The following is a 25,471-nucleotide window of genomic DNA, read 5'->3' on the forward strand; positions in this document are numbered from 1 at the left end:
CCCACAGTTTGGGGGGCCCAGACTTTTCCTGCGACCCCAGAGCCCGCAGATGTGCTCGGGCAGCCGGACATACCTGTGCAGCTGCTGGCACTGCAGGAGGCCTGTGGGGACGGCACATAGGTCCTGAGTCGGAGAGACCTGGCTCCTGGGGCCTTTCAAGGGCCAGGGGTTTCTGTGACTGATGTTTTAGATGCTGCTGGAGACTTAGTTTTCTGTGGTAGGACTCCCCAGACTGGGCCTGAATCAGAGGCCTGCGGGTCTGGAGGTCTGGGTCGGATCCCATGTGTACCTGCAGTGTGCGGAGCGTGCCCTCTCTGTGCCAGCAGTGCCACCTGTCAGTGTGTGGCGGGTGCCTTCCCCCTTCCCAGCCTCACACAGGGCTGCCCAGATGACTGCTCGGTCCGTACTCCCGACCCCAAGGTGCGAGGAGGGCCGGGGGAGGGCTGAGCGGAGCCCTTGCTGCACGCCCCCCTCCATCACCATCTAACGGCTTTCTCTTTGCAACTCAGGATCTGCAGCGAGACATCGAACAGCACAGTGCCGGGGTGGAATCTGTGTTCAACATCTGTGATGTCCTGTTGCACGACTCCGACGCCTGTGCCAACGAGACCGAGTGTGACTCGATCCAGCAGACCACCAGAAGCCTGGACAGACGCTGGAGAAACATCTGTGCCATGTCGATGGAGCGGCGCATGAAGTAAGGGCCTGCTGGCCGGAGCTCTAACATGACCGGCTCGCCCAGTGCCCCTGGGCCCTCAGTTACAGTAACTTGTGTTCTGTCCGCGTCGCTTAGAGACATGCCGGGTACTGGCAGAGGCGGCGGCCCTGGAAAGTGACCGGCGCTTACCAAGGAGTCACTGAAGCGAAGTGTGCGGGAGTGAAATCTCCCAGCTCTCCAGAGCTGCCCACTTCGGGCGGACCCAGCAGCGAAGCAGTGTAGGCAGCCCTTTCTCCACGTCTCAGTTTTTGCCAGTACGACAAGTGGAACTCTTGGCCTCACACATGCTAGACAAGCTGTGATCTCTGAGCTACCACCCCAGTCTGTCTGCCGCTTTGCATTTTGTGGGTTGTTGGTGTTGGTTACTGAGGATTGAACCTAGGATCTTCACACTGAGCTATGCCTCCAGCTCTTTTTATTTTTTATTTTGAGACAAGGTCTTGCTAAGTTGCCTCAGCTGGGTTTGCATTTGCAGTCTTCCTGCCTCAGCCTCCCAGAGTGCTAGGGTTACAAGCATGCATCTCCACGGCCAGCGTTTGTCTCCTGTTTTTTTTTGTTTTTGTTTTTTTTGGTACCGGGGATTGAACTCGGGACCTTGCACTTGCAAAGCAGGCGGCGGAACCACTGAGCTAAATCCCCAGCCCTGTCTCCTATTTGTGACCCCACAAAGCACAAGCTCTGAGGTGCTCAGGCCTCCCAGAAGAGGAACAGCCCGAGAAGTGGTGACCTGAGTTATGTCCCGGAGGGAGTTGCAGGATTGCTGTCAAGATGGTGTGAACGTAGGGCCGTTAGGAGTGGGCCCCGCCGAGGGCTGAAAAGTCCGAAAGCATGGGGTAGAAGCAGATGGCCGTGCTAACGTCACTTTCCCCTCGTCAGGATCGAGGAGACGTGGCGCTTGTGGCAGAAGTTTTTAGATGATTATTCCCGCTTCGAGGACTGGCTCAAGTCTGCCGAGAGGACAGCAGCCTGCCCCAACTCCTCGGAGGTGCTGTACACGAGTGCCAAGGAGGAGCTGAAGAGATTCGAGGTGAGTGCCCTCCCCACCCACCCCACCCTGCTAGTGGCCACACCAAGCCCTCAACAGCTGCTGAATGACTTGTACTGGGAACTGCACAGTCCCCAGCCTGCCAGCAGCTGCCGAGACAGCTTTGCTGGACAAACTGCCTGGCACCAAGGGCTCTGCAGTGAACTTGCGGCCTGTGCTTCAGCAGGCATCAAAGAGCAGGGAAAGCGGCCCTGTGGCCATTGAGTTTGGGGTTAGCCACTCGGAGCAGGCCTCGGTGGCCCTCGGCCTCCCCGGCCCTGACCACCCTGTGTGCCCCAGGCCTTTCAGCGGCAGATCCACGAGCGGCTCACCCAGCTGGAGCTCATCAACAAGCAGTACCGGCGGCTGGCACGCGAGAACCGCACTGACACCGCCAGCAAGCTGAAGCAGATGGTCCATGAGGGCAACCAGCGCTGGGACAACCTCCAGAGGCGGGTCACGGCTGTCCTGCGGAGACTCAGGGTGACTGTCCCTGCGGCACCGGGAGATTCTCAGGGGGTGGGGAAATGGGACTTGCAGTGCCAAGCAGCGGGTAGAGGCACCTGAGGCCTAAAATATCCTAATATTCTCCCAGCACGAAGGCACCCCAGTGCCAGAGGTCACTGTCACTGCAGGAGCCCGCTTGTGTGATCTCTGGTAGCAAACACACCTCTCTCTACATCTGGGACCCGATGGTATGCACGTTAGCACTTGCACTCGCCTGGATGGAAAAAGCAACACATGGGCCTCCAGCACGAGCCCTGTGTCCCTCTGTCTGCCCTCCTGGCCCCGCCCCGGGAACAGGGGCGAAGCACATCTCTGTGTGCACCCGCTTTGCACTGGGGAGGGGGCACAGTGATTGCCCACTGAGCTTGGGAGCACATGGACTGAGCTCAGAGGTTGGTTTGGTTTTTAATGTGAGGACCTCGGAGAACACTTCAGCTCTTCCGTCCCTTATATAAAATGCTGCTGTGCTTGCATTCAGGCTACACGCGTGTGTCTTCTCGCACACTTCCCGTCTCTTTAGATCACTTACTGACGTTACACTGCGTAGCTTAGGTAACAGCGAATAATGACAAGAGTGTCTGTACATGTTCAGTGCGGGTTTTCCCCCAGATATTTTCAGTTCATGGTTGGCTGAAGCTCAGGCGTGGAACCCGTGGAGACGGGGATTGAGCGGACTGTATGTACCGCCATAGATTTCTGTAGTTCACAGGACGGGCTGTGCAAACCTTTGTGAGACCCGGCACAAACCGAAACAGCCTGCGAAGGCAGGGACTGCAGGATGTATTTTAGTCTCTGCTTCTGTTGTCAGGACCATTTTGAAATTGTTGCAGGAAGATGAGAATCTGGGCTTTTTTTAACCCTCAGGAGAATGAATATTGGCTGACATCTCCAGTGTTCCAGCTAGTTCCCTTGCGTTAATTTCTGTATCTCCTGCTGACTTGAGTGTTATAATCTAAACCTTCATTTGGCCCTGAAGGCCACATTCATCTGGGACTCTCCTGCCCATCTGTGAGGTGGTAACCCGAGAGGCCTCCTTCATCGGAGACGCCCTTTTTGCTGAGGTAGAAGAGGCTCAGAGAGGTTGGGGGACTTGTTTGGTGTTATACAGCCAGGACCAGAGCAGGCTCTACAGGGCAGGCTGCTCTGCGAGCGCTCGGGCACCCTGTCCTTTGGGCCGAAGGACCTGGCTGGCTCCCGGAGCCCTCATTACGAGGTCAGTGCAGACACGGTTTTCTCCTCCGCAGCATTTCACCACCCAGAGGGAAGAATTTGAGGGCACCCGGGAGAGCATTCTAGTGTGGCTCACGGAGATGGACCTGCAGCTCACCAACGTGGAGCACTTCTCAGAGAGCGACGCCGACGACAAGATGCGCCAGCTGAACGTAAGGGCTGTCCCCGGCGGCTCTGCGGGGGAGAAGTGCCACCTGCTTCTCGGGCGCAGAGTCCAGGATTCCTGCAGCTAAGGGTCGCGGGAGCAAAGCCCTTTTCCCCTTGGTCTTCCCTAGTCACCCAAGGGGGGACTCGCTGGAGGGGCCAAGCGTGATTTCCTGCAAGGCTGTTTCCCCAGTGCTCGCCTGAGAGAGCAGCATGCTGGTGCAGGAGACGAAAACCTGCCCCGTGGGGTGGAGAACAGACCTCTCTGCTCTCCCACTGTCGCACAGAACCGTGTCACAGCGTTGTCTCACCGTCTGCTCTCCATGGCTAGCTGGGGCTGGAGAAACAATGCCTTCCCTAGTACAGTGGCACGGAGGAGCAGTGTGACTGTGTCGGCAGAGGCGCGTGTCCTTGTTGGCTCCTAGGGACATTCCACCCGACGATGGTGACCATCAGTCTGTGTCAGACTTAGATGTTAGGAAATTGGGAAAAAGCAGTGCTCAGAGGAGGAAAAAATATGCAACCGTTTAAAATTATTAAATCAGCCGGGTGTAGCAGCGGCGCATGCCTGTAATCCCAGCACCCGGGAGGCTGAGGCAGGAGGATCGCTGTGAGTTGGAGACCAGCCTGGACTACATAATGAGTTCCAGGGCAGTCTGAGCTACATAGTGAGACCCTGTCTCAAAAAACCAAATAAATAAATAAATAAAATGGTTAAATCATCGTCACTTAAAAATGGACGAAGCTGGAGTACTAGGCACAAACAAAAAAATGAGGGAAGGAGGAATACCCCAGTGACACTGGATGCTTTTTCCCTGTGGCCTGGACACTCAGGGAAGTTTTCTTTTTCTTTAACTCCTGGCTCACCTCCTACACAGGGCTTCCAGCAGGAGATCACCTTGAACACCAACAAGATTGACCAGCTGATCGTATTTGGGGAGCAGCTGATTCAGAAGAGCGAGCCCCTGGATGCAGCGCTGATCGAAGATGAGCTGGAGGAGCTGCACCGCTACTGCCAGGAGGTGTTCGGCAGGGTCTCCCGCTTCCACCAGCGCCTCACGTCCCGCGCCCCGGTGAGGACCCCCGGGCTCCGGGCAGCTCGGGCTGGGAGCTTAGGAAGCTTCTCTGGTCGTGGTTAACACGGTTCATTTCATGGCTCTAAAAAAGTACTACAACCAATAAAGGTACTTCCACTTTTGTTACTAAACGTTCTCACCTCACAGTGGAAAGGTTGCCATCTCGCAGAGCTGTTGCTCCTCCTACCGGTTTACCGTGTATCCCTCAGGACAGGGCTTTTCAGATGTGCTAGTTCCTCTAAATTTCACCAAAAACTGATCTGATTTTGATTACATGTGGTAGTGACTTGGCAGTGTATTTGCTGTTTCCTCTGTTTTAGTCTGGAAGCTTTTAGTATTTGTGCCTTCGTGGGGCGTTGTTCTCACCTTTGAACTGCTCTCCCAGCTCAAAGCAGCGCAGATGTCTCCTGTGGCAGGAGGCCGCTGGGACGCTGGATAGGAGAGTTGAGGCCGCCATCCGTCCAGCTCCACTGCCTTCGTGTCCTGGAGGCTTTAATGGTGACCACTGACCAGCGTGACTGGCTGGTTCTCTTTTGTGTTCTCCAAGTGGCCAACCTCAGATGTAGTTATTTTCTTGTCAGATATAAACCTTAAAAATTCCCCAGGAATTTTTTTTTTCTTTTGATACTGGGGTTCTAACCTTGTGCTTGTGCAGTACCTCTGAGCTAAATTCCTGGCCCTTCTCGTTTTCTAATTTTATTTGTTTGTTTGTTTGCTTATTGGTACCGGGGATTGAACTCAGGCCCTTGCGCTTGCAAGGCAGGCCACCAAACCGCTGAGCTAAATCCCCGGCCCCTCTTTTTTTTTTTAATATAGTGGTTTATAATCATTTTTCTTAGACTGATAGAGACACTGAAACATAAGCAGAATACAGGCACTGGACAGTAAGATTGGAGGACAAGAAAGAAGACGTGTGTATTTGGTACTTGAAGCTATGACTCTTATTCAGAACATTAGTATTAGTCTCTTGTTTCTGTTTTCTTTCTGGGTTTGGTTTTGTTGAGGTGGTGTGCTTTTTATTTTGTTTTATTTCTGATTCTTGGAGGAACTTGCTATTACCCATAATGAAACTTTGGCCACCACTCCCTTATCTCCAATAAAGTTACTGTAATTTAGATGCGCAAAGTTCAGCTTTTTTGCTAAGAAAAACAGCTAAAATTTTTGTCGAAGGTAGAACCCAGGCTCCATTCTGGATTCCCTAAACTGGAATCCTCATAAATAGGGCCTAAGAACCTGATTCTTTGTTAAGACGCCTTAGAAAGACTAAAGTGGCTTTTTTGGGAAACTCCTAGGCAGGAAAATGTCTGGTGTTCATTTGAACTGCAGTTGCCTTTGAGTTGGTTCATTCTAAAAAGCGGCTACTCCCACACAGGGCTTGGAAGAGGAGAAGGAGGTGTCTGAGAACGAGGCAGACATGGAAGACCCCAGAGAGATCCAGACCGAAGCCTGGCGTAAAGGGGGAGAGAGTGAGGAGCCCACGTCTCCCCAGTCCCTTTGTCATCTGGTGCCCCCGACTCTGGGGCACGAGCGGTCTGGCTGTGAGACCCCTGTCAGCGTGGACTCCATCCCGCTGGAGTGGGATCACACGGGTGACGTGGGGGGCTCGTCCTCCCACGAAGACGAGGAGGGCCCGTACTACAGTGCTGTGTCAGGTAACTACCGCCGTCCCTGCGCTCGAGTTGGCCCATGTGGCTGTGTTTCCAGCACCTTAGCAACACAGCCAGCTCTCGAGGACTAGGAGTCCACTTTGTGGCTCACCCAGACTTGTGTGGCTTCCTGAGTTCTGTCCTCCCTACCGCTTGACTTACCTAAGAATTGGCTCGCTGCTGTTCCAGGTAGAATGAAAAAGAAAAAGAAAATTCATATTCAGACAGTTGAGGATGTTCCCTTAAGGCTTGGGCTGTTTGGAGGACTCCAGTTAACTTCTCCTTGGAGTTTCTTTCTTTGAGTATCAACAGATCGACAGCTCCATTATTTTCACGTCCTTCCCTTTTGTCTGCTACTGCTGCAGTCAGGAGTTGGCTGGACTAAAAAATCCTTCTAATTTAAAAAACATTTTAATAAAAAAGGAGGTATGGTTTCCCCATCCAGCTGGTAGTGTTTCTACTGTGTTGACTGGGGTGTGAATCTGTAGGCACCTCCAGTGAGGAAAATGACATTATTCTTTTTCAGATGTAGAAATCCCTGAAAATCCTGAGGCATATCTTAAAATGACCACAAAAACTTTGCAAGCATCTTCTGGTAGGCCCCTGCCCGTGCATGTCTCAACATGGCAGCGTCCCGTGGCACACGCTGCGTCCTAAGCCTCGCTCTCATGTCACGTCTGACTGTGCCTTCTGTGGACACCATGCGACCGGTCCTTGTATCATGGTGTATTTACACTGCCATCCTCACTCATACCTGTGTGCTTACCAAACCCGCCCGCTCTGGAGGGGTCTCAGTGCCGCCCCCGCCACCCCGCAGGCCTCTGCAGGAGGAATTGCTCCGCGGTGTCAGCTAACGGAAGTGTCTTGGCGTGGGACCGAGCTTTCCTCGCGGTGGCTTGGCTTGGAACTGTGTCCTTGCTTCTGGCGACTTCCTGAGATGGGGTGGGGAGGGCCGGGCCGGGCCGGGGCTGGAGGCAGCAGTGCCTTTGCCGCAGGAGAAGACGCCTCCTTTTCCTTGACTTGCAGTTCTAATCTTTACGCTCCCTCCCCACCTGCAGGGCTGGGGAGAGCCATGAGCAGCCCTCCGTTCGTTCCCAAGTCCATCCTCACCAGTCTCTCCCCCTCACTCCAGAGAGGGTTCCTGTCCCCTTGGCCCCCAAACCACTCAAGACACCAGCTCCGCTCCACCCACAGCAAATCATGTGTCTTGTGCTCCACCGACCCGTCTAGTGAAGGCATGATGTTGCTCGGCTGCATGCCTCATCTCGCCTCCCCGCCCCCGAGACATCCTGACCCTTTGCAAACGTGCATGCTTTGCAAGGGAAGTTGAGGAACTGTAACCTGACACCGTGTCGCTCATGACCTTTTTCGTGTCACTAAACACAAACCCTTTGCTTGGAGAATAGACGGTCACTTGCTCCTTTTTGTTTCAGGGAAATCCATTTCTGATAGCCACTCGTGGCATGTTCCTGACAGCCCCTCCTGCGCCAAGCATCACTACAAACAAATGGAAGAGGACAGGAGCGAACCGCCCATCCCCTCTGACGCCAGCACCCCATATAAAGTGCCCTATGTAAGTCATGACACCCAGGGAACATAAGTGGAACAGGTGAAATTTTACAAAGACAGATTTTGATGCCAACTGCAATGTGCCCAGTCACCAGCACATTTTGAGTTGGTTTTCTCACGGTGCCAGTATCTCAGCTGAAGCTGTAGCTCGGTGGTAGAGAGCTTGCCTAGCATGCACAGGCCCTGGGTTCCAGTCCCGGCACCCCCCCAAAAAAGAAACCAAGAAAACCTCTTCTGAGCTGTCAGTATTTCATTAGAACCCTGGCAAACTGACCAGATTTAGAGAAGTTTCTGGCCAAAAACAATTTTTGTGTGCTTTGCAGTGATACAACTGTTACTGTCGAGTCACTTGTCCATGTAAGCAGTGAAGACTCAGAGTGCTGGCCTTCCCTAAACTGCTCCTGAGATCCCTACCTTTTGTTATATTTACTTTTTAACCACACATCCCATCTAAAAACCAGGGCTGCGCTGGGGATTTAGCTCAGTGGCTCTGCCACTTGCTACACATGCACAAGGTCCTGAGTTCGATCCCTGGTACAAAAACAAAACAGAACAGGGCTTCATAATTCTTATCTATGCTGTGCTGTGCTAGATACAGGTTTGATTTCCAGCCCTACCAGCTCATTGCTGTGGGGTCTAAACCTTTCTCTCCTGAGGGTGAAAGCTGCCTGATGTAGGTGTTGCCAGGATTTATGTGTAAAGGTAAAGGAAGGCCCTCAGTCATTCTTCCTACTGCTACCGTACTGGGTTGTGGGTGGTCATACCCGCTGCTCCTTCTCAGTTCCGTGGGGTTCTTGCTTCTTATTACCAGGACGTGAGCCCTGGCTAGCAGCATTTGGGGGCCAGTCTGGGGTTTAATGTTGGCCAGAGAGATTCTCAGTACAGAGACTGATGAGAGTTGAAATTAAAGCAACTGCTTGCACTTTAGGGTAACCTTTTTATAGAAAGCATCGGTGTGTTTAGTCCAAGTGGCACCGGTGTCTGGGACTGACTGATCATGGCTCCATATTTGGGAGACGGTGCTGCATGTAGATCATGTGACTCGGCCATGCCCAAGTCAGAAACTTCCTAGCAGGCAGCTGCCCCTTCATCTGCCCCTCTGCCCCAGCATCTGACCCGTGCTTTACCCCACCCCAGGCCTGTGGCGTCTTTCAGATTTTACGCTTCGATCCCTCACTAGGTCACTTTCAAAGCTCAGCCTTTTTATTGTGTCTAAAGCCAGGCATGTCACCACCAATCAGAAGGATTTTTCGTTTTTTTTCCAGAGGCCATATGGACATAATCCAAGCAAAGCATAGCTTTTCTAAAAGAAATACATTTATTTTAGGAAAGTAGTGAGATAATAGCCCAGTCAGTGCTGTGATAGCGCAAGAGCCAGAATGGGCAGTGAAGGATAAACACTTGCTAGCAAATGACCCTGGGATGCAGTCCGTGCTCCGTGCATCTGATTCTCAGCGATGAAATGCCAGGCCCCTCAGTGGGGGCGAGGGGACAACTGACGTTTTGTGAGACTGCAAAGTTGCTCACGCAGTGTCCATAGCAGCCAGCCTCAACAACCGCTCTTGCATATTTTGTATGGTTCGCGTGGGGACTGTGAGGAAGCCTGCAGATAAAACAGCCATCTTCTCCCCATCGTCAGTTTCCGGTCTGCTCCCCTACGCTGCTGCTGAGGCTGTGTCTGTCTCCGGCAGAAGAAAGCACCCCGGACCCTCCCGTCTTGCCTGTTAATGTAAACCCGTTGTTCTGCAGATAACCTCTGAATGTTACAGATGATAACTTAAACACTGGCTCCTTCTAGGTAAAGCTGCTGTTAAATCCGGGCACTGATGGTGGCAAAGACGGCCCAAGCGCCTTGAATGGCAGCCCCCAGCAGGAGGAAGAGCACCTGGCCAGCGTGACAGGACCGCACTCAGGTACTGCCGCGGCCGCCCTTGGGAAAGGTGTCTGGTGTCCGAGCCTCGTTCAGCCTCTACTCTAGGTCACTGCTCAGCAACTCTACCCGCTACAGGTTATAACTTGGCAGAGTCGATGAACTTAGCCTGCAGCAGTGGTGGCGAACCTATGGCACCCGTGTTGTTTTTCTTTGAAGACAAAAGATGTTGATGTATGAGTTGTTTTTGATTTGTTTAGTTTTGTTCTAAACTGAAGCTTCCCTCTTCGGGTTTAATTGCGGCGTTGGCTCTTCTCGGTAGGAGCCGAGACCAGACCGCGTACTGGCCATGTGCTGGGGTCCTCCTCTGCTGCCACCCCTCCCCAGCCTTCGGGAGTGGGACAGGGCAGGGAGGAGGGAGACATGTGGGGCACAGAGAACGCCCCGCGCTTATGCCCTGCCGCGAGCGTCCCCTGCACATTTGCCACCCTGACCCCAGAAATCCTTTTGCATTATCGCTTGTTTTGGGGGTTTGCGGCCTTTGCGCTTGGCAGGCAGGCAGCCGAACCACTGAGCTTAATCCCCAGCCTTATCGCTTTTTTTTAATTGGTGGCTTTTGATTCCAGGTGCCTTTGACAGATGGGAGCTGATACAAGCCCAAGAGCTGCACAGTAAACTCAGAATAAAACAAAATGTGCAAGAGCTGAACTTGGTCATCAGCGACATCACTGCTTGGCTAGAAAAAACTGAAGCGGAGCTGGAAACTTTAAAGATGGCAAAGCGTCCCTCTAATATCCAGGAACTGGAGCTCAGAGCTAAGAGACTGCAGGTGAGCTGGAGGGGCGGAGGAGGGGGAACTGAGCATGCACTGCTGTGTGGGGTGAAGGCATCAGGTGTGCACATAGTGAGGTGGCGGCGTCCATGGCTTCCTTGTCACTTCTGTAACCGGCAGGAACACAGGTGTTTTTGTTTTTTTTTTTTTTTTTTTTTTTTTTTTTTTTTGTTTTTTTTTTTTTGGTACCTGGGATTGAACTCAGGACCTTGCGCTTGTGAGGCAGGTGGTGGAACCACTGAGCTAAATCTCCAGCCCAAGAAGCCAGATTTCTGTTTTCACGTGGGAGAGCATCAACAAGTATCCCAGAGTAGTGCTAGGAAGTGGGCTTTAGATTCCTGGGGCTAGGAAGAGCCGACTTCTGAGACAGCTCTAGACTGTGACAGGTGCTGGTGGCCACCCCTGTAAACCGCAGGCAGCCGTTCACCCACCGATGAGTCCTGGAACCTGATGTTGTTACCGTGCTGTACAGTTAGGACTGTCTGTCACAGTAGGGGCTGGGGCAGATTCAGCTCCTGAGACCTAGGACAGGGGTCTTAAGGCATCCAGGCACTTTGCATATTTCGACCTTTGTTTTACTTTGTGCACTAACAGGTTACCGTTCATTCTGAGAAAGAACAGTATTGAGATATCCAGGGGAGAATGCATAATAAGCTACATGTACTTTATCTGGAAGACTTTTTCAGGTCCAGAAATGTTACTGGGACAATTGCAGAGCAGGGAGCACCCAGGAGGCAGTGCTCTGTCCTCAGGCCCTGCCAGCGGGACAGTGCAGTCTGCTAACCATGTAAGGCAGCTTCCTCACCTGATGTTTCCCAGCCAGTCACAGCCAAGGTCGCTTTTAAGTTGTGGCCCCAGCTTAGAGAAGTGTATGGAAGATCATTCCCTGCAGAGGTTCAAAATGAGCACTTCCTCTTGATTTCCAGAGCACTTAACCTGATCCTTTCCCTCTGTGGTAGGAGATATTAAAAGCTTTTGACACCTACAAGACTTTAATGGTCTCTGTCACCGTGACTGGCAAGGAATCTCTGCCAGCCGAGAGCGCGGAAACCACAGAGCTCCAGCGTAGACTCTGCGAGCTGAGCCTGCACTGGGAGGCGGTCCAGGCTGTGACGGACAGCTGGAGAGGGGACTTGCGGCAGTCACTCATGCAGTGCCAGGTAGGCTGACTCAGCCCCAGGCCAGGCCCACATGGTGGGCGCAGCAGATATTTTTATCCTCAGCAGGCTGCTTTAGTGTTTGTTTCCAGAGAATGCCCACCCCCACCCCCCCGCCCAGTGACCCTGTCCTTGTCCTGGGTCTCCTCCTTACTGCCCAGGACCACGCCTGTGTGCTTGAAGTGCCCCATCTCTGCCCGCTTGCCAGGGTAACAGAACCTTGGCCCTACAACGGAGGAGCCTTTTACCTCAGTTCTACAGCTTAGTAGTAGTGGGGCTTCAGGCAAATCGTTGAACCTCTTAGTCCTGTTTAGTTCATTACCCCAGGGCCCTTCATAGGACTAAGTGAGGTGGCGATGTATGTGATACCTAAGCTCTTGGCATGTGCCGGTTCTGACCCCGTCTTAAGGAAGGTGGCCCGGCCTAGCATGTTGGTGGCACCAGAGCGAGTGCAGCCCGTGTGAGCGCTTTCTGCCCGCTGCCTCCAGCTCTGCCACACACTGGCTGTCCTTGGTTGGAGCCCTGGCTTTTCAGAGCTCTGGCCCTGTTTCCCACTGGTTACACAAGGCAAGAGCCTGGGCTGGAGTGGCAGCAGCAAGCCGCCCTCTGTAGTGCTCCGCCCAACAGTGCTCCGATGCGTGCTGTGTTTAAGGACTTCCACCAGCGGAGTCAGAACCTGCTACTGTGGCTCGCGAGTGCCGAGGAGCGGAGGCAGAAGGCTCTCCTCGCGGACCCGAAGGCTGACCACCAGGTGCTCCTGCGCTGCCAGAGAAAACTCATGGTAAGTCTCCGCGTCGGGGGCTCTGTACAACCACTGGCCGTCGTCAATTAACCTGATCCTTTCCCTCTGTGGTAGGAGATATTAAAAGCTTTTGACACCTACAAGACTTTAATGGTCTCTGTCACCGTGACTGGCAAGGAATCTCTGCCAGCCGAGAGCGCGGAAACCACAGAGCTCCAGCGTAGACTCTGCGAGCTGAGCCTGCACTGGGAGGCGGTCCAGGCTGTGACGGACAGCTGGAGAGGGGACTTGCGGCAGTCACTCATGCAGTGCCAGGTAGGCTGACTCAGCCCCAGGCCAGGCCCACATGGTGGGCGCAGCAGATATTTTTATCCTCAGCAGGCTGCTTTAGTGTTTGTTTCCAGAGAATGCCCCCCCCCCCCCCCCCGCCCAGTGACCCTGTCCTTGTCCTGGGTCTCCTCCTTACTGCCCAGGACCACGCCTGTGTGCTTGAAGTGCCCCATCTCTGCCCGCTTGCCAGGGTAACAGAACCTTGGCCCTACAACGGAGGAGCCTTTTACCTCAGTTCTACAGCTTAGTAGTAGTGGGGCTTCAGGCAAATCGTTGAACCTCTTAGTCCTGTTTAGTTCATTACCCCAGGGCCCTTCATAGGACTAAGTGAGGTGGCGATGTATGTGATACCTAAGCTCTTGGCATGTGCCGGTTCTGACCCCGTCTTAAGGAAGGTGGCCCGGCCTAGCATGTTGGTGGCACCAGAGCGAGTGCAGCCCGTGTGAGCGCTTTCTGCCCGCTGCCTCCAGCTCTGCCACACACTGGCTGTCCTTGGTTGGAGCCCTGGCTTTTCAGAGCTCTGGCCCTGTTTCCCACTGGTTACACAAGGCAAGAGCCTGGGCTGGAGTGGCAGCAGCAAGCCGCCCTCTGTAGTGCTCCGCCCAACAGTGCTCCGATGCGTGCTGTGTTTAAGGACTTCCACCAGCGGAGTCAGAACCTGCTACTGTGGCTCGCGAGTGCCGAGGAGCGGAGGCAGAAGGCTCTCCTCGCGGACCCGAAGGCTGACCACCAGGTGCTCCTGCGCTGCCAGAGAAAACTCATGGTAAGTCTCCGCGTCGGGGGCTCTGTACAACCACTGGCCGTCGTCAGCTCCAGGGCTCCGAGTCCTCAGCTGCCTGCCCGCACGCTCTTGCCTGCCGAGCAGCCGGCTGCGGTTCTAGAGCAGAACGACTCGCAGGGATGAAAAGCCAGAGCAGGAAGTCTTTGACTCTCAGGAACTGGGGTCAGGGGTGTGGACAGTATCCTGAGGCTGCTGAAATGGAGTATTTCCCCTCTGAATATGGTCCTTTGGCACCTGCAAAGACTGGCTCCAGAACCCCCATAGAGGGCTGGGGATTTAGTTCAGTGGTGCCTGCCTTGAAAGTGCAAGGTCTTGAGTTCAATCCCCGGTACGGGGGCGGGGGGACAGAACCCCCATAGACACCGAAAGTTTTGAATGCTGAAATCCCTTAAAATGCATATTATTATTTGCATATAACCAAGATATGTCCTCCTGTATGCTGTCTCTAGATTGCTTATAATGTCTATTATAATGTAAATTCTAGGTAATAGTTGTATTGTTTAGGGGGTGATGACAAGTAGTTTCGATCCTGGACTGGTTGAATCTGTGTCTGTGGAACTCAGGTACAGAGGGCCGATCTAGCTGTTCCTTTGGGGAAAATTAGGGTGCTGCTTTGTTCTACAGCCAGGATGAGCTGCCTGTGGTTTCATTTTTAATATTTTAAATTTAAAATTGCTAAGCAATGCTTTAAAATGTTTTCCCCCTCTAAAAGCATTGTAAAACCCCACTCTATAGCAACAGTTAGAAATGTCCTCTGCATTGTGCATTGGGGTGGCCACTAAGCGCAGACAGCATGAAACACTTGAAACACGGCTCTTGTGACTGAAACCAAATTTTAAAATTTTGACTGGACAGGCACCGTTAATGCAAGGTGACGTACCTGCTCCATCCCTGCACATCTCTAATAGCATGCTGAAGATGCTCATTCTCTTATCACCTTTGCTTCCCTCAACTTCCTGCCCTGGTGGATGAGGGCCCAGCCTTCCTACAATACCCATTCCCTTCTTTCCTCTAATTTCTCCAATATCATAATTCAGCATGAAAAGGAGTAAAAAACACAGCCAACTTGGTCTCTAAACAGTGCTAGGCTGAGGACATAGGCAGATGAGAGGGAGAAGTTTCTGCCTGAAACCGAGACAGCCTTATCTGGCCACACTAGTTGCCCTCTGGACAAATGTTTCGCGCAATTCTTTATTTCCAGCAACTAGGAAAGGAGCTAGCAGAACGTCAACCTCAAGTAAATTCCTTACGTGAGATTTCTGCCAGCCTTCTCACTAAGGGGAACAGAGCGGACTGCGCGGAGGCCGAAGAGAAGGTCCACGTTATCAAGAAGAAACTCCAGCAGTTACGTGAGCAAGTAGCCCAGGACCTAATGTCCTTGCAGAGAAGCCAGGTGAGTCCACTTGTAGCTTCTGTGTGTCAAGATGTCAAGGTCGATGCGCACTGGCAGGCAGGGCTGGTAGCCTTGCTGTGGCAAGGAGGCCACTAGAAAAGGGTAGGTGGTCAGGGTGGAGGGTCAGCCCCGTCCAGCTTGGGTAGCCTTAAAACTTGGGTAAGTTCCAGATGGGTATTTTGTCTGTTGCAAAAGGGAGGAAACAGTAGTATAGTACCTACCTATTCATATGGTGGGCATCATGAAAAGCAAGTAGAGAGGTGGGTATGGCGGCTCATGCTATAATCCTCTGGGAGGCTGATCTCAGACAGGGTGACTTAGCAGTGAAGTGAGACCCCGTCTCAAAATTTTAAAATGTTTGAGGATGTAGTTCAGTGCAGAGGGCCTGGGTTAAACAAGTCCCTCCATCATTTCTGCTGGACCTTCATGTCCTACAGACTCAAGCTTTCGCTTCCTCAGTGACATGGCTTCGGGTCCTCTTCATTGTCCACTTTCTTTAAAATGTCATCCAGCTCGGAACCAGTGGGATACACATACTGTAGCCTCCCTAGCCATGGAGCGGGGCCCTCCATTCTGGAGCCCTTGCGTTCTTGCTGTACACCCTGTCTGGGAAGTGTTGATGGCTATGGGATTCTAGCAGCGACGTGTGGTGAGCTCACCATTAACTGGAATTAGGATCAATACAAGTGGTTGGCCCTGCCTTGGTTACTTCCCTTTTGTCTGAAAAAGTATGTTCAAGTGAGGAGAGAGCAACAGAAAAGCCCCCCTAAAAGAGGCTTTAAGCTGGGGTGTGGGGTGTGAGCTGTTCTTGAAGGCTGCAAGGAGCATAGTTCTGTGTTCTTGAGACCATTCAGAACCTTCTGCTTCTGTGAACTGAACTTTTGGGGTGTGGTTTTCAGACCCCAGACCCAGCGCTGCCTGACTTTGACGAAGTGGACGCTGGGGACCAGCCTTCTGTGGCATCCATGTCAGCTCCCCAAGCCCAGGTGAGAACCCCTTCCTTCTGGGAGAACTGCACTATTTTCTTGTCACTGAAACGATGGAAATACAGACTCCAAGACCCCTTTAGGTATCGACAGCACAGATCTGCTTCAGCCCACTGTTGAAGGGAGAAGCTTACTCCAAAGATTGAATATGTTAAATAACCTTTTTAAAGACCTGGCTCAAAGACTCTTCTAGTCCCTCTCGCTTGGCGTAATAGTAGCTTGTAAAAAAATGAGAGCTCTTATTAGGGCTCTATTAAATCTCTTTCTCTATTAAACGGGAACAGACTGGAACGTGGAACTCTTGACAGTTTAACTGCAGTGAAATGAATCTCTATTACCTTAGTCCCAAGGAAGGACCCAGTTTGTCATTGATGCGACTGTCATGTGTTGTACTTACTGGCTGCTTTGTTCCTGCAGCTCAGAGCAGAGGGGACCATGGAGGACGAGGACGAAAGTGACAGCAGGTAATGGCATTACAGACCCAGCAGTGATCCCAGGCGCCACCCTCACTGCACTGTCTTTGCCAGAGCCACCATGTGGCCCTTGTCAAAATCTGATTTTCCTTCACCTGGAAAGGCTGGGCTTCTCCAAACCTCACCCCCAGCCCTTGGACCCCTCTGATCTCACTTCCTGTAGGCAGAGGGCCAGGTAGCACGGGTCGGCGAGGCCTCCACCGCCTAACCAGCTCTCCACCTCTCTCTGGCAGGGTGTCTAGCCCTGCTGGCCCCAGCAGCTCAAAGCCCCGGCGCTCCTTCCTCTCGAGGGTGATCAGGGCGGCACTGCCTCTGCAGCTGCTCCTGTTGCTGCTGCTCTTGCTGGCCTGCCTGCTGCCTGCCTCTGAAGAGGACTACAGCTGCACCCAGGCCAACAACTTCGCCCGCTCCTTCTACCCCATGCTGAGCTACACCAACGGGCCGCCCCCCACATAGTGGGCTCGGCGGGTAGCGGTGCCGCGCAGCACCACCGGCCTGTCTGCCACAGACCAATCTGCCAGTGACTCGTGTTGCAAGGCCAGGGATCTGGTGCAGACGCCTCGCTGTGGGATTGCCTGGGGCGGGGAACGCGGCAGCAGCTGCCCTGGGCATTCTGGCACCGCTGGCTGACTGGCTGAGGAGACTCCGGGAAGGGCCGTTTCCCGAAGGGAAAAAACGGCGTTTGCCCCATTATCTATATATCTATAGATCTATAGATATATATTAAAGACACAAACGGATTCAGCCTTAGCAATGGTTCAGAAACTCACACCCCCTGAGCTCTGACGGGGCCAATCAGTTTAAAGGGTTAGTATGAGTTTCCTCCAGTCAGCTAGCAAGTATGAGCTACTGGTCACAAGCCAAAATGTTCCGTTCAGTACCCAGGCTTGCTCTTTTATATTGCTCTAAATTTTTAAAGAAATTTTATTGCATGGTCATGGTTACTTGTGCATATTTTTTAACAATGCTGAATCTGTACAAATAATGTAAACTTTGATTTTTTAAAAAAACATTTTAGCTCAAGCTTTTGACTAAATGCCAAACTACAGACTTGATAGGGATGTTTTTGTAAGGTAATTTTATAAGACTTTTCACATTAAAAGACACATTTCGGGTTTGGTTGAATTGTTTGGTACAAAAACTTGAAGCTATTTGTGGTATGTACAACTCAGATGTTTCTCATTAAAACACAAAATTAGCCAAAGTGTCGAACTGGATCATCACTGCAAAGTGGATCGATGGCACACTCAAATTTTCCAGAGAACAAATTCGGAGCTCTTCTATCACTGCACAGAATTAAGAGGTAGAAGCCTCAATCCCTCCCTAGACGGGTGTCCCTTAAGTGTGTGTGCAGGACTCGGCCTGTGATCCAACTGCGGTCCAGGCATGGGGGCAGCACCGCAGGAAGGTGGATGTGACAACCAATTCCAGCCAATTTTCCCCTTGCCCCAGCCCTTATCTGGAATGAATTATAGGTTGAGAGTCCCTTATCCAAAAGGCTCGGGACTAGAAGTGTTTGGGACTGGGGGCTTTTTTTTTTTTTTGGTTTTAGGAGTATCTACCTATACACAACAAGAGATCTAGGGGTTGGACCCAAGTCTACATAAGAACTCGTCCATGTCATGTATACCTCATACACAGTCTGAACTATGCAAATTTCATGGTGTGGAATTTTCCAATTGTGTCCTGTCGGCCCTCAAAAAGTTTTTGGATTTAGGGCTAGGGATGTAGCCCAGTGGTGCATCGGTTGCCCAGCACATGTGAAGGAGGGTTTGATTCCCTGTTGACAGGGGGTAGAGGTTTAGGTTTTGGAGCCTTTTGGATGAAGGTGTTCAACCTGGGGAAGGTAATCCAGTGTCTTAACAGATATTACAGGTAAAACTACCTATTTTCCACAGAAATTCCATCACCAGTGTTGTTGACTTCCACCTAAACGAGGTAAACCTTAGCATTTCACCCCCCTGGATTTGGGAGTTATGGACCCAGTCCTTACCTGCATCCCTGGCACTTGGAAGCCACAGTGATGGAAACAGTCCAGTCCCCTCCTCTACAAAGCACCTACCTTGGGAGGCAGGCCAGTGAAGCCAAGTGGTATCTGAAGCCCACACTTTCCAAGCTGGGGTTCCTCGGAGTGGACATCACAAGGCCCATGCACTAAGCTAGCACCTCCACAGCCAAGGGACCACTGGAAGAGACTGTCTTCACTTTACCTTTGGTATTTTAAGTGGTCAGGTTCTTTAATAGATATGGAGAGAAAAGTGGAGTTCAAAATATTTTAACTCTTCAAAATAAATTACAGTAATCCCAGAGGCACAATATAAGTGACAATGTCACAGCTTTTCCCTTAAACCACTGAGTTTCTTGGAGGGTCCCCAGCCACTGTAGCCTGGGGTAAATGGCAGTCTCTCAGACTTTCTGTGGGCTATACAGCCACAGGGCAATTCAAGGTGCTGGCTGTGTTTCAGAGCCTAATTATGTAGACCAGCTGCGGGCACCTCCAACATAGATGATGAAAGTTGCATTTACCCCCAGACCCGGGGAATCCTGCTGCTGCAATCCTCCCCCAAAACCTGTGTGTCCCCCAAAACCTTGTACCAGTTAATCTGTGTTTTGCATCATCACAAATGCATCTTCCCTTCCCCACTTGTGAGGGGAAATTTCAAAGGAGCATTGACACAGAGATAACACCAGTTTGAATTACTTTTCTCCCCACCTTGGAAGGTATCCTACCGGACTCAAGTCTACCCAGATGACTGATGTAAGGCACACCAAGACTTTCACCTTTGTGGGGTGCATTTTACTCATTCACACAGTACCTGCAGTCATAAAGCACAAGAGATTAGATGACTAAGGATTAAATTGTTCCTTTTTAGGAAGGCTCCGCTGAAGGCAGAGGTTAACTCTTGATGGCATGCCAGCATTTGTGTTAGGTGCCTTTTCCTAGGAATTTATCATTAAGTTCCTAAAGGACTCTGTAAACCCACAGTGGGATAGAATTCACGGAATACAGACACTCGTTAGTCTAATTGCTGTAAGCTCTTACGAAAAGGTTTATTTAATTTATATTACATTAAACCTCTCTGCAACAGTTCATAGACATCAAAGAGACACAGTAAGAAAATGTACTACCCAGAAGGATGGAAAGCAAGCCTCAAATCCGCTTCCATACATTTCATAAAAGGTCCACATTTAAAAGTCTATGAAGGGTAGACAACAGATTTTTCTAATGGTACAAAGCATCTGTCTGGGGGGAAAAAAAGGAAAGCAAAAAAATGACAAAGTATAGCCAACAATAGGTTCTGAAGTACCCAGGACCACTGAATAATCAAGTTACAGGACCAATTATTTACGGCATTTAGACAGAAAAATCCAACCTTAATGGTAGGGTTACCAGGAACTGTTCTAGAGTAGCACTGAACTTTTGCCCTTCACATAGAGGAAACCCACTATCAAACAGGAGCAGCTGGCCCTACAAGGTAAGTAGGATCCTTGGGATTAAAAATAAAATTCTTGATTTTAAAGCAATAAAATCAAGTATCACCGAGACAGTGCACATCAAGCTGCCACTGGAGCCAACATCCCAGTGAGTTTGAGAGCCATAAAGAAGAAATGCATATGTTTTCATGCTGTGGTATACCAGACTCCACAAGAAAGCATCGGTGCATAAGGGATGTGAGAAATTTCACCTGGATAAGTTTCCTAGGAAAATACTGGGCTTGGGTGGATTTAGGAAAAGCAGTAACACATAAGTAGCAGGTAATGGCAGTACCCCTAGCTTCCGAGCCCAGCCTGGGAGGACAGGAGCATAACTGATTTTTTTTTTTCTGCCCATCCTTGCTGCTCCTCTGTAAAGATTCAGGCAACCCCATCTAAGCTGAGAAGGTAGGGTCTACAGGTACAGCAGGAGGCGACCATACCAAGCCAGTGCTCCACATATGGGCCCAGCCACAGTTCTGCACCAGGAGCCATGCTGGCCAGGCAAAAATTGAATTCAGGCCCAGCCTTGGTCATCAGTAGTTTTATGACCTGGAGCAGGTCAGTTTGCCCCTCTGGACTTTAACTTGCAGACTATAAAAGATGGAATGGAACGTCTATGTTGGGGTCACATGTTCTTACTGTATCTGTAGGAATATTTTGGAAATGAGGAGTTTGGGGTATCACAGGTAGGCTCCACTTCATTTAAAAAGGGGGAGGTGAAGAATACAAAAACATTAAAAGCACAGTAGAAAACAAAAACAATTGGTGTAATTAAATTTTTATTTTTGTAGTGCTAGGGATGGAACCCAGGGTCTTACACATGCCAGGTAAGAGTTCTACCACTGAGCCACATCCCCAGCTCTTGAAGATTTTTAACTATGTGGATTGTGTGACTGTGTTCAGCACTGGACTGGGACTGCCTGTGTTTAGCTCTGTCACTTGTTCCTGTGACCATGAACAAGTCTGCTCAGACTCTCCAGCTTCCACAGTTAGAAAGTTGGAGTAAATCATTATGAGGATTACATGTGAAAGCGTGTGGCAGTGAGAACTCTGGCACACAGGGTTCATGAATACTGTACTTTAATGCTAAATGTTACTCTCTCTTTACATAGTCTCATTGTTTTGTTTTGGTATCAAACTCAGGACATTGCGTTTGTGGGGCAGGCACGGTGCCACTGAGCTAAATCCCCAGGCCTGGCCTCGTTGTATTTTTTAAAAAGTTTTAGTAGCTTAAAGAACTGTGTCAATGGTGGCCCACACCTGTAATCCCAGTATTCTGGGGGGCTGAGGCAAGAGGATTGCAAGTTCCAGGCTAGGGAACTTGTGACTTAGTAAGATCCTGTCTCAATGTAAAAAGGGCTTGGGATGTAGCACAGTGTGAAGACCGCAGGTTCAATCCCCATTACCACCAAAACAAAACAAACCAAATCTCATTAAATAACAATGCAATCCCTTCAGATGGAAAGAGAAACCAACACTATTTTCATGCACTAGAAAAGTGCTTTTGGCCGGGGATTTAGCTCAGCGTTTCGGTGGCCTGCCTTGCAAGCACAAAGACCTGCGTTCAATCCCCGGTACCAAAAAAAAAAAAAAAGAAAGAAAAGTGCTTTGACCTAGCATGTGCACGCTATTTGTGTATTATATATTACATATATCTGTGGCTCTGATTTTTTTATAAAGTAACTGGCCTTCCTGCTGAGCTAGCAGGTGAAGTAATCCGGATAAAGACTGTCCACCTGCAAAGCCCTGTGATGCCGCACTGTTTTGTTTTCAGTATGGTTAAGGCTCCCCGGATTTGTTATTGAGCTGAGAGCTCTGTCTTGTGTCCCCACCTCGGGGTTACTTTTGGGTTGAATCCTTTGTAGTTACCCCGGGGTGGGACAAGCCTGGAGATAGGCAAAGGCTGTGCGAACACAGGAAGGTTCAGTTAGAAAACACGCTGTGAAAACCCATCATGGCCCTCCTGGGACTGCCCCAGCGTCCTCTCTAGGGGCAGCCAGTTGCTCCCAAGAATCAGAGGGAACGCTCTGTGTTGGAGATGCTCCATGGGAATCATTTTATTTAAAATCTGTATGACCCTGTATTCATCACTCATGATTTTGGAGGTTAGGCCAAATCACATTTATCTCCTACAAGTAATTTTGTCTTATCAGGACAGAGCAGAGGAGTCCTGCCATGCCAGTCTAAGGCAAAGCTATCCCATATACGGCAAATGTAGTCTGGTTTTCATTCAGAATTTTAAGTACTGTTCACCGTTTACCACCAGCTCCTATTTGCCCTATTTAATTCCTTTTAAAAACAGTGAGATCTGTGCTTAGCTGTGGGCAAACTCCTGCCCCCGAGGAACATGGACTCTTGGAGGAGGGGAAACTCCCAAACAGAAGCATTTAAAAGCAAACCCTAGGAACTAAAGAGAAGTGGGTGGCCTTTGAAATGCACACAGAGGATTTTTTCCCAACACAAATACAGGAGCCTGACATAAAAGTGTCGCCTTGCTGGACGTACTTGGAGCAGATGGGGACGGATTCAAAACACCTCATCCAAAGGGGGAAAGGCCTAGGAGATTCAACACAACACTTTCAGAAAGCAGAGCGTGTTATCTTCAACCCTTGCCTGCCCCAGACCCCAGCCAATAACCAACAGCCTCTACCCAGCAGGCTCTCGGCTTGGACAGACCTGGCCCAAGCAGAAATGACGGGAAGCGTTACAACCCCCCTGGGCTAAACCCAAATGCTGTGAAACCAACCCCCGAAGCAGGCAGGAGACTGTGTGGCTACTGCAGTGCCCCCTGGAGGGGTTTCGTGGGGACGGGACACGCGCTCCTCTGGGGGTGTGCAGGATGGCACCAAAGGGGCTTGGCCCCTACGTCCCATCTGGCACCTTCTTTAGGGATCAAAACGCAACCTAGGCAGGGCGTGGTGGTGCATGTCCTTCATCTCGGCAGGGGGAACTCAGGTTCTGCCTGGGTGATTCAGCAAGACCCTGTCTCAAAATTTTAAAAAGTCAGTAAGGGATGCCTGAACATACAGTTCAGTGTTAGAGCACTTGCCCAACACGTGCAAATGCCCAGGTTCAGTCCCCAGTATGGGGTAAAAAGAAAAAAAATTTTAATTCACTCCATTAGAACTAAGCAATGGCTGGGACTTCAGTCTGATGTTTTGTTTGTAGTCTCTTGTAAAGACACAATTAATAGAACTTCAAGGCTGTCACCTTTGCATCCCACTTCCTACTCTCCAGCCTCCAGCCCCTCTGCTAACGATGAGAGATTCTAGCTTGGCCAGAAAGAAAGAAAACTGGCCTCTGGATAGCACGGATTCCCTGCTTCCTATTAAATCAGTAAATCAGCTTGAGTTTTCCGTACCACGTCTCTCTATGGCTGTGACGCCGCCTCACTAAGAATGGTTTCAAACTCCTCAACATCAGTGTCCTTGGGCTCGATGTCCAAGGGTTTATGAAGCAGCTCAGTCCAACTTCTAGTATCAAAACCAAGAATTATTCAAGTTCTCTCTAGCAGACTCTATTCCCTAATAGTTACCTTTAATCTTTCCAATGACTTAGTAGATACAGGATTTGCTAGCCAAAATAAACATTTTCAAAAAGAAAATATTTCATACCATATCACAAGGTAATTTTTAAAAGCATTACCACAAAAATCAACTTTTAAATCACCCACTTCCAAAGTACAACTGTTAAATATGTTATGCATTTGCAGTGTTCCCAAAAAATTTGTCTGAAAATTTCAGCTTTTAAAAAGTGAGTAAAAAATACCGTTTCAGAGGTGCTTTATCTTTGCTTCCTATTTTTGTTCTCAGATTACAAAGTTTTTATTGTTTCTATTTCACCCAGCCCACCATATAAATGTTCTGATAAGAAAATATTTTAAGAGCTCCCTGGGGTTTAAAAAAATTCTTTTTTGCCATAAATAATTACCTCTGACTCTCTTTTGGGGGAAGCGTTCACAGACTCAGCTTCCTGAGTCTAACGATGGATGGCCTTGCACTGCGATGTGCCGGTAGTGTCTCTCCGTAAAACACCCACATCCACAGCCCAAATATCTCCCTGGGTGGCTGATGTGGCAGCTGTGGCTGCTACGTCTGCTATGCAGACTGGAAAGTGCCCTCCCAAGACCCTGGGGAGGCACTGTGACTGTGACCCACACCAGAGAGAACCTGCCCCCTCCAACCCAGGCCCTTCTGTAGCACACAGCTAGGGACCCTGGGGCAACAGAGTTTTAAGAAGGCCAAACTCGAGGAGCACAGAGATTTAAATCTCCCACAACCCTTGGTGGAAGTGATCACGCGCATCACATAGACACGTGCCCCCCAAAATGAGCAAGCGCTACGAATGCGAATCAAGAGGGATGAATGAGCGTAGACAGCGGCAAGGCCTGAGGAGAACGCGGCCCACATCCCAGCTTGACCACTGTCCTGGTCTTTGACAAAATGCTGTCACAGGACACCAGTCCTCACAGGCCTGTGAGGCAGTATCTGGCCCTCCTCCGTGTCTGTCACTGTGGGTTTCAACCCGACAATCACATGGCCCAGAAGACAACACACAAAGGTCAGTTCTAAGAGAAGTAGAGATGGCCCAGGCAGGGCTAGTCCGCCTCCCAGGGACTGTCCTATTCCCTGCCCTCTCTAATTTGCAACCCAAGTCCGACTGCCACCACTCATCCTGAAATCCTTAAGGCTTTGAAAGGGGTGGGAAGGGAAGGAAAGTGAGACCGGAGCCACACTGACACTCCATGAAGCCATGCAGGACGGAACCTGGCACGAGGAACACTGTGACACTCTCACCGTGACCTGCAGGAAAGGAGCGGGGGAGACGACGCACGGCGGAGCTGCCACAGCCAAGGAGGGGCTCGGTGAAGGGGATGAGACCAGGCTCAGACCTGCGGGAGTCCACACTTCCACTGTGCTCGCCTCTGTGGGGCCGGGCGTCACTGAGACTGTGGGTCCTGGGAGACCTCCTTGCTCTTACTGTCCTCTGCCGAGCTGCCCTCGGAGCCCGGGACCGAAGACTTGTACCCGCGAAGCGTGTGCGCGTTCAGCATCTCCAGCAGCAGATCGTACACTGGGACCACGTTTCTGCACTTCATGCTGAGCAGATGTTCCATGCCCTTGTTACTATGGGGACAGAAAAGGTGCCGAGAGTCTTTCCCTGAGGCAGCCGCAGGAGTGCTGACGTCTTCCCGGTTCTCCAGAGCACAGCCAGTCCGCGCCCACCCACACCTACTCCACTTCCCAGCCCGCTGTTCCGCAGCACCTGAATCCCGTCCTCAGTCGTTCAGATTCCAGGGCAAAACCTACGTCCTCCTGACGCCTGTGTCCTGACCCACCCACAGTGGCCTGGCACGGAGGACCCTCCGTTCTCATTATTTGTGGAAGTTACTTCCAGTGAAGCCGCTGCAGACACTGAATTAGCAAATCCTGAATCATGGCCTCTAGCAGAAATATATCGTAGTTCGGTTCCTCTAAGACTGTTCACAACACTTTGATCCACCAATCTATGCCCAA

At 50.8% G+C, this 25,471-nt stretch overlaps 2 protein-coding genes across 9 annotated transcripts in view; one reads left to right on the forward strand and one right to left on the reverse strand.

The window, feature by feature from the left end:
• The window catches only part of Syne2 (spectrin repeat containing nuclear envelope protein 2), a 310,603-nt gene extending 290,799 nt beyond the window's left edge, over positions 1 to 19,804 (forward strand). For 6 of the 7 annotated variants that reach the window (XM_010602996.3, XM_010602997.2, XM_010602995.1 and 3 more), the window contains 16 exons: positions 510 to 697; positions 1,595 to 1,745; positions 2,043 to 2,225; positions 3,494 to 3,631; positions 4,502 to 4,696; positions 6,072 to 6,351; positions 6,872 to 6,940; positions 7,779 to 7,918; positions 9,713 to 9,827; positions 10,411 to 10,613; positions 11,576 to 11,776; positions 12,426 to 12,554; positions 14,828 to 15,019; positions 15,919 to 16,005; positions 16,423 to 16,469; positions 16,712 to 19,804. In XM_010602996.3, coding sequence (XP_010601298.1) covers positions 510 to 697; positions 1,595 to 1,745; positions 2,043 to 2,225; positions 3,494 to 3,631; positions 4,502 to 4,696; positions 6,072 to 6,351; positions 6,872 to 6,940; positions 7,779 to 7,918; positions 9,713 to 9,827; positions 10,411 to 10,613; positions 11,576 to 11,776; positions 12,426 to 12,554; positions 14,828 to 15,019; positions 15,919 to 16,005; positions 16,423 to 16,469; positions 16,712 to 16,934 — 2,541 coding nt within the window. In that variant the 3' untranslated portion in view covers positions 16,935 to 19,804. The remainder of the gene's footprint in view (positions 1 to 509; positions 698 to 1,594; positions 1,746 to 2,042; positions 2,226 to 3,493; positions 3,632 to 4,501; positions 4,697 to 6,071; positions 6,352 to 6,871; positions 6,941 to 7,778; positions 7,919 to 9,712; positions 9,828 to 10,410; positions 10,614 to 11,575; positions 11,777 to 12,425; positions 12,555 to 14,827; positions 15,020 to 15,918; positions 16,006 to 16,422; positions 16,470 to 16,711) is intronic. The other variant, XM_010602998.3, reaches the window with a different exon arrangement.
• Positions 19,805 to 21,318: 1,514 nt separating this feature from the next.
• Esr2 (estrogen receptor 2) overlaps positions 21,319 to 25,471 on the reverse strand; it is a 49,861-nt gene continuing 45,708 nt past the window's right edge. For both annotated transcript variants that reach the window (XM_019204367.1, XM_010603003.2), the window contains one exon: positions 21,319 to 25,081. In XM_019204367.1, the coding sequence (XP_019059912.1) occupies positions 24,895 to 25,081 (187 nt within the window). In that variant the 3' untranslated portion in view covers positions 21,319 to 24,894. The remainder of the gene's footprint in view (positions 25,082 to 25,471) is intronic.

The sequence above is a fragment of the Fukomys damarensis genome, unplaced genomic scaffold (genome assembly GCF_012274545.1).
Source record: "Fukomys damarensis isolate Sample0158 unplaced genomic scaffold, DMR_v1.0_HiC HiC_scaffold_21, whole genome shotgun sequence".
NCBI lineage: Eukaryota > Metazoa > Chordata > Mammalia > Rodentia > Bathyergidae > Fukomys > Fukomys damarensis.